The sequence below is a fragment of the Choloepus didactylus genome, chromosome 4 (genome assembly GCF_015220235.1).
Source record: "Choloepus didactylus isolate mChoDid1 chromosome 4, mChoDid1.pri, whole genome shotgun sequence".
Classification (NCBI taxonomy): domain Eukaryota; kingdom Metazoa; phylum Chordata; class Mammalia; order Pilosa; family Megalonychidae; genus Choloepus; species Choloepus didactylus.
Genome location: NC_051310.1, coordinates 2,790,615 through 2,798,252, shown reverse-complemented (window position 1 = coordinate 2,798,252; position 7,638 = coordinate 2,790,615). Strand labels below are relative to the sequence as shown.

The 7,638-nt window shown below is 64.7% G+C and overlaps 1 protein-coding gene across 3 annotated transcripts; it reads right to left on the bottom strand.

The window, feature by feature from the left end:
* Positions 1-368: 368 nt before the first annotated feature.
* On the bottom strand, positions 369-5,599 carry LOC119531020 (collagen alpha-1(I) chain-like). Of its 3 annotated transcripts, none has more exons than XR_005216172.1 (5): positions 3,748-5,599; positions 3,437-3,557; positions 2,245-3,238; positions 1,810-2,040; positions 369-1,637 (listed from the first exon to the last, which is right to left on the bottom strand). XR_005216172.1 is itself a non-coding variant. In XM_037831700.1 (4 exons), the coding sequence occupies exons 1-3, from the start codon at positions 3,444-3,446 to the stop codon at positions 1,859-1,861; spliced, it is 690 nt and encodes a 229-aa protein (XP_037687628.1). In that variant the 5' UTR covers positions 3,447-5,598; the 3' UTR covers positions 369-1,637; positions 1,810-1,858. The 3 variants fall into 3 exon arrangements, 1 of the variants encoding a protein (XP_037687628.1); XR_005216171.1 differs by having other exon boundaries at positions 369-1,127; positions 1,466-1,637; positions 3,437-5,598; XM_037831700.1 differs by having other exon boundaries at positions 1,810-2,394; positions 3,095-3,238; positions 3,437-5,598.
* Between the last annotated feature and the right edge of the window lie 2,039 nt (positions 5,600-7,638).

Genomic DNA, 7,638 nt, shown 5'->3' with positions numbered 1-7,638 from the left:
CGGTGGGCAGCGCATGACGGAAAGCCACTCGCTATAAAAACGACAATGGATCTGTGGCGGAACATTTATCTCGGGGTCATTGTGCTGGTCAAAATGAGCCGGGAAAAAGCACACATTGTCTCTTTCCATGTAGATGAAGTTCAAGAGCAACATGAATCCCCGTTGATAGAAATCAGACGGGTGCTTGGGAGGGGTTGGGGACTTAGGTTCAATGGGGTGAAAGCCCAGGTGAGCCAGCCCCACCAGTCAGGTCACAGCGTCCTCTCCCACTTTTTCCAAACACAGATTCTCTCTCTCCTCGCACACTGCACGTGCACACACATGCACACACACGTACACACATGCACGCAGACGTGCACACACATGCACACACACAGGTGCAGGCCAATGCACACGCACATGCACACACACACACTCTGAAGACAGCTGTCGAAACCTAGCTGCTAGGCTTGTTTTCCTCTGCTGTGTATGTCAGGAATTCTGAACCCACTTCCTGTGGCCTCGAGACTTAAGAGAAAGGTAACGGGCCGGGCCGGCTCCCAGTCCGGAGATGCAAATTGCAGTGGTGGAAAGTGGGAGCTAGGAGCCCACAGCGTTAGACCGGAAGCAAAGTTATCAGTGAAAACTCAATGTGAGAGATATAAACATAGATTTGGTTTATATAGAGATATAAACAGATTTGGTTTATATAAACCTCACACACGCTGGGAAGATCTTGGCTTCTAAAGACTATTTTTCCTGCAAAGAAACCAGAGCCTGGGTCGGGGACGTCGGGGTGAGCGGGAAACACCCTGTACCGGAAAGCAGAAGGCGGTCGGAGGTCGATGGGTCGTGTCAACAGGCACCGTGGTCAGCTCGGAGGGGCCCAGTGGGTGTCGATAAAGGATGGGAAGTGATTGAGAAAACGAGGATGCGTGAGTCCATATGATAAGAATAAATACATTCCTCACTATAGAGAGCCAACCAATGAATGTAGAAATGATTATGGAGTTAGAAAGTCATAAAAAAGAAACAAAAAAGCAGAAGGAAATACATCAGCCTGTTCTTTCTGAGTGAGAGTTTACAGGTGATTTGACTTTTCTTCTTGATCTTCTTTCCAAATTCTCTTGACCTACCTGTAATACTTTCTAATCAGAAAAGACACATTAGTGAAGTGGATTTTAGCAGTGAGGACGGATCGACGAGATGAGGTGGGAGGCTTGCACCCCAGCTGCGGCCGTCGCCCCACCTGCCACCAGGAGCTGTGGGCCCCACCCCAAGATTGTCAGGGGGTGGCCTGAGGGAAGGGCACCAGAAGGGATGAGTGTTTGGGGGTCCAGGGCCCCTCACTACAGTCTCCCTGAGTCCCACACACCCGGTTCTGGAAGATCTGGACAAACATCTCACTCTGCTGCCCACCAAGGGGCCATCACCTCCTGACCCTCAGACTCTTTGTCTGTGAAATGGGGATGAGCCCTGTACCTACCCCCCAGGTTTCCATGGAGATGAGAAGAGACAGGGGACCCTGAAGCACCACATCCTCTGCCGTGAACCCCAGGGCTCCCTGAGCTCTCCAGGCAGTCACTCAGGAGGTCCGGCGAGGGGCCTGGGGGTCTGCCTTCAAGATGCGGCCCCGCTGGGAGCCGGCACTGGGTACCCTTGAAGGAATCCAGTCTCAGCTGCCTCACTAGGGTCGGCTGACCCAGGCCCGGCTGCCCCCCAGCCTCCCTGGAAGGGGCCCCTTGCCCCGACCCTGTGACTCTGGCCCCTCACCTGCCCCCACCCCCAGCCTGCAGAGCTCTGCAGTGGTGCTCAGGTGTGAGCTCTCACCTGCTCACCTGGCCGGGCTTCTCCCTCCCTCGTCCACTGGGCCCGGAGCTCAGCATGTGGCCCCAGCAGCCCGGGGAGAGCAGCCTTCGGGAAGCGGAACCTGAGATGGGGGCAGTTCTCGGCAGCTGCCTCGGGCAAGGCGTTCTCTGGCGGAGCCGGGAGGGCCCAGCGCCCCGGGGAAGCGGGAGTCAGGCAGAAACCCAGGGGAAGCCAAACTCGGCCCTTCACTTCCTGAGAGGGAGGCTTTGGTTACAGAACACAAGGCTCCTGCCCGGCGGGCGCCTCGGTCCGCAGCAGGGAGGCCAAGAACGGTGCACGGGTCGGGGCTGCGTGACACCGAGGCCGGGCCTGGAGGTCGCCTGGGGCTGGGGGTCGTCAGGGGCTGGAGGTCATCTGGGGCTGGAGGGGCTGGAGGTGATTGGGGTGGGAGGTCACCTGGGCCTGGAGGTCGTCCAGGGCAGCCTGCAGAGCCTCTGGTCTGGGGGCCGCGTCCTGACCTGCAGGGCAAGGCAGCGGCCACCCCATCGGGGAAGTGGGATTTCTCCCCCGACGGCGAGGACACCATCTGAGTCGGCCTGGGCTGGGCTAAAGGTGGTGACATGATGGAGTGAGAGCCCGGCAGGGGGGGCCCGGGACCTCTTTCTGCAGCAGGGCTGGGGGTGAGGTCGGGAGGTCCCAGGAGAGGACGGAAGTGAAGCCCCCGGGGGGTGTCTGGTAAACAGCAATTCCGGCCGCCTGGGGAGAAGCCCTGGGATCCAGCAGCAGGTTTGCCCCTGCCCGGGCTGCACATGGCATGGGATTGGGGTTGGGAAGGGCCCCCGACACCTGGACACTGCTGGGGGCTGGGGATGAGGGTCTGGAGCCTGCCGGCCCCTCCGCCCTCTGGCTGCGTCCCCTGCTCCACAGGGCCACCTGGGCCTGGCGGCAGAGGGCAGCTGTGCGGTGGGACGGCCTCCCTGGAGCAGGGGGCCGGGGGGGGGGGGTCCTGGCGGGAGGGCTGAGGGCCGTTTGCCCAAGGTTGAAAGGGAGGGTGGATGGGGGCAGGTGGGGCCCTGGACGTGCCATTGCCTCCCCCGTGACCCCTCCCAGTCCATGGAAGGGGGCAGGCGCCACCCCCGGCCTGTGCGGAGTCGACCGAGAGAGCCCCGGGTCGGGGAGGAAGCCCCTGCCCTGCGTTCAGGCTGGGTCCCAGACCCAGGGCCTTCCTCCTCCCCGCAGGCTGGCTGCCCACCACGTCCGGCCCAGTGCTGGAGCCATCAGATGCCCACAGGCTCCGCTCACTCACCTGCCCGTCCCTGCCCGTGCTCGGGCCCACACCTGCCCAGGTGAAGCCAGCACCTCGCCTCGCCTCCCATCCACACAGGGTATTTCGGGGACCCTGGCACAGGGCCACTGGATGCTGTGCTGACACTGAGACACTTTGTTCCCCCTAATAAAGGAGCGAGGTCAGACGGACAAACAAGTAGGTTCCACCGTGTGCTTTGGGAGCACTTCTCTCACACAGAGACCCCCAAGTCCACCTGCCCTTCCAGAGCCTTCCACTTGGCTCCTTAGCCTGGCCCCGCTCCACACACCTGCACCTGCCAGCCAGGTGATGGCCACACGGCTCCCCCTGCCCCCTGGTCACCTGCAGCCATGGGCAACGACTTCAGACGCGGCCCCTCTTGGCTCAGCAGCTCCCCAGTCTTGGGGCACTAGGCTCATGCCTCTCCATGGCACGGACACCTTTTAATTGCCGTTTCTTGGGCCTGTGGAGGGAACGAGCCTCCTGGAGGAAGCCGTGCCCAGGGGAGGGCGGCATCTCTGGCTCTCTCCGGCAGTGACGCTCCAGGGCTGTCCGGACGTGCAGCCCCACAGGATCGCATAATCGCTGCCGGCTGCCAACAGCGGGAAGCTGCACAGCCGACAGAGGGGGCGGACGGGGCTGCCTGCACCCACCGAGGCCAGGGGCTGACGCAGGAGGCAGCTCTCACTTCCAGAAGGGTCTGGGGGGTCCCGGTAACCGCATCCTCCAAGCGCCTGCTCAGGGACCCCTTGGGCCACTCCTCAGAACGGCACCATGGGAATGAGCAGGCAGCGTCGGCCAGCGCCCCCATGGCCATCTCCCCGGACCTGAAGTTCTGTTGAAGCAGATGACAGAGCGACTCGAGGACGAAGTGGGTTAGAACACAAGAGGAGAGCCTGCAACACTGTCACAGGCTGCTGTCCCTGGGGTCAGGCCACCCCTGTCCCCAGCAGTCCCGCTCTCAGGCATGGCGGGGGCACAGGACCCTGCAGGAGGGGGTGGGGGCTCCCAGTGTCTGCAGTGTGGCCTTGCTGGGCTGGCACGTGACACTTGCGTGCATCATGCTGACAACCCACCATGACCCAGAGAATATGGGCTTCGGGGTACCCCCCGTCGGCAGGCTCTGTCCTCAGGACTGCATGGCCTGGGGGCTGCCTGCTGCCCAGACCCAGTGAGCCGACCCCACAGTCCCCACCAGCGCCCCGCCCACCCCAGCAGCAGCCAGGGGAGCAGGATCCCAGCCCCGGCCTGCAGAGCTCCCTCGGGGACACAGCGGCTGCATCTGTCTTGGTCGTGATGGGAGCCAGACTGTGCTCAAATCCATCCTTGGCTGGACCCACCATTCCCCCGTGAGCCCCTAGGGATCTGGGGACACGCCACCCTTTGCAGACGTGGGGTCCAAGATGGTGTCAGCAGCCTCGCCAGGACACCACGGCCCCCGCTGGGTGACAATCTGGGTCCAGGTGGCCTGGGAGGGCTCTGCCCGCGTGTCCTGAACTCTGGGGACGGAGCCACTCACCATCGGTTAGGGGAAAGGCCGCTTGCCGTGGCGGCCACAGCTCTTCCTGCTCCCCAGGATCTCCCAGCGCCCCAGAAACCACGGGACTCCCACTGAGAAGGGCCGAGGCTCAGAGGAGGCCTGGGGGGCCCCAAGGAGGGGGCGCACCCTGTTTAGATGTGACTAGAGCGGTCAGCGTTCTGCTTTCTCTGAGGCTTCAGCCTGGGCAACACCCTCCTTCCGAGGCCCTTCCCCAGGGTCTGGCTCGGTGGGGTGCGGGCAGGGGTGGGTTTGGGGCTCAGCATGGGCGCACTGAGGTGCCTGGGGGTCATCTAAGAGGGGTGCAGCTTGAAAAGGGCCCCTCCCCAGACGCAGCCTGAGGGCGGCACAGCGAGCAGCTCCCTCCCCTGCGAAGCCCCCTCCCCTGCTCCTGTCCCCGGGGGAGCTGCCCTGGGCCACACGCTGCTGTCCTCCTGTCACCTCTGTCCCCCAACTGTGAAACCTGTGGGTCGGGCTGGGAAGGGCCCCGGCCCCCAGCCCCAACATCTGCTCTCCTGGGCCCGGGGGGGCTGCCTGCACCGAGTGGGGAAGGGGGCTGGTCCGAGCTGGGGAGGCTGGGGGTTCAGGGGAGACACCCCGTGGTGGGGCAGGAGCAGGGGGAGGGTGCAGCGGGGTGGGGGCAGGGGCGAGCTGGGGACCCTCCTGCCAGGACGGGGCGCTCCTGGGGGCTGGGGCTGAGCCTCTGAGGCTGCATGGCGGGCATGGGAACACGGGGTGCTCCTGCAGGAGACGGGCAGCTGGAGCCTGGGGGTTCGGCCGGGGTCGGCTGGGCCAGCTGCTCACGCAGGCAGAGGGACGGGCAGTGGGCCAGAGGGGCGACCCAGGCCTCATGACCGCTGTCTCCACAGGGTCTCGCAGCTGCAGCCCCAGGTCTCCGTGTGCAGCAGCCTCCGCCCGCAGAGCCTGTGCCGAGGAGCTGGGCCCTGGCCTGCGCCCGACTGCGCAGATTGAAGATTCAGGGACTCTGGGGCTGCAGACAAAGGAGAGATCTGTGTGCTGGGGAGAGCTGACCCCCTTCCTGTGGCCAGTGGCGGGCAGGGAAGGGCTCAGGGGCACCCACAGCCCGGGCTGCCCCCCACCCCACCCCAGGCAGTGAGCTCAGGCCGCCCTGGCTCCCCTCCCGGACCGCTCCCCGGGACCCGCTCTCCAGGCCGCAGCACCCTCCTCGCCTACCCCTGCTGACATGCCTGGACCAGCCCCCGGCCGCAGGCTGCGGGGCCCCAACCATCCCCCGGGTCCCCCCAGAAGCCCTCCTCCAGCGACCCGCCTCCCAGGCCTGTCAGGCCACCTGCTCCGGAGCAGGCTCTGTCCCCGGGCAATGCCCCATGGGGCCACACAAGTCCCCCAAGTCACGTGCCTGAAGCTTGGACGTATTTTGGAAGCAGAGACCCCTGGTGTAGGGGACCCGGGGGCTGTACATCCATCCCCCCTGGCAGGGCCCCTGCAGCCTCGGCACGGGTCAGCTCTGGGTGGTGTCTCTGTCCTGGCGGAGGGGGCTCCCATCAGCACACGGGGGCCGGGGCCTCTTCTCACCCACAGCTGTGTCCAGGGTTGACCCTGTGGGCAGCAGTGCCCGGCAGGATGAGGAAAACAAACAAGAGGTGCTAACTGTCCGGACCCCCTCCTGCCAGTGCCCCCCGACCCCCCCACGGCCGTCCTTCCAGTCCCCGGGCAGGCCCTGGGTGCCAGCCTCCCTCCTGGCCGGCCTGGGGGCTCACAGCCTGGCTGGGCCCCGGGAGGACCCCCAAGAAGTGCTGAGGGCAAAGCCCCTCCCCAGGGCCTCGATCATGCATCACCCCTGTCCCCCCATGGACTCAGGAAAGAGGAATCCTGCCCCACCCTGTGCCTTGGTTTCCCCACCTGCTCACGGGGTGCTGAGAGCTGTCTTGGTGCACCTGTGTGGGAAGGGCCTGGTCCAGGAGGTGGTCAGCAGGGGCGGCCGGGTTCCTGTAGCACCCACTTAGGATCTTAATGGGGTCTACACCGGCTGGGTAGAAAGCGACACGTAAGTGGCAGGTGGCTGGGATTCTCTCTCCGAGCTTATGGGCGGTTTTCTCAGGTCATGCCCAGAGGTGACCCTGCACCCAGCACCCCTTCCTTGGCCTCCCTGAGACACGGGCCCTGCCCTGCCTCTGCGGCCCAACTCGATTCCTTCCTCCTCCAGGAAGCCCTCCCGATGCCACCAGCCCGTTCTGTGCCTTCCACAACTCCCTTCCCAGTGGAGCCACTCCCGGGGAGTCCAGCCAGATCGGGGAGGGGGGGCTGGCCCAGGGGCTTGGGGGGGCCTGGAGCCAGGATGTGAGTGCAGGCAGGGGGCCTCAGACTGGGGGAGGCTCCACGTTCTCCTGCTCCTTGACAATCCCAGCCTCGGTTTCTTTGCCTGTAGAATGGGTTGAGTTACAGATGGTGCCTGCTGCACGCCGTGTGCAGGGGCCTAGAGAGGCAGTGGGTGAGACAGTCCCGTGGGGGCCTGGCACCCCCTTCCCACCCCTGAATGTCTGCCCTGAGCCCCCGGCCTGAGAGCTCCGTGAGAGCAGGGGCAGTGCTGGGCCATCCCCATCCCCAGCATCCCCGGGGCTGGCTCCCTTCACCTGCCAGCTCCTTCTCCGAGTGAGCACGTGGGGGCCGGATTCTTTCTGCCTGGGGATTGTCCTGGACCCCACCCCCCCCCCACTCCCCTGCAGCCCCTCCGCACCCCGGGCCTGTCCTGTCTGCTCCAGTGCCAGTCAGGGGCTCCCCAGGCTTCCGCGGGGCTCCTGGGCTGTTTGGGGTGTGAGCCCGTGTGTGCGGCTGGTTCTGCTGCTGGTTGCACTGTGGGTGCCCTTGGGCCACGGCAGCGCCGAGGTGAATGTGAGTGCCCTGCACTTGGAGCGCCTGGTCCGCCCCTCCCCCAGCGTGCACGTTCACTCTCTCTGTCATCCTCAAAACAGCCCTGGGAGCCGGGTGGGATTTCTGTCCCCACTTGGCAGAGCAGGGACCGGAAGCT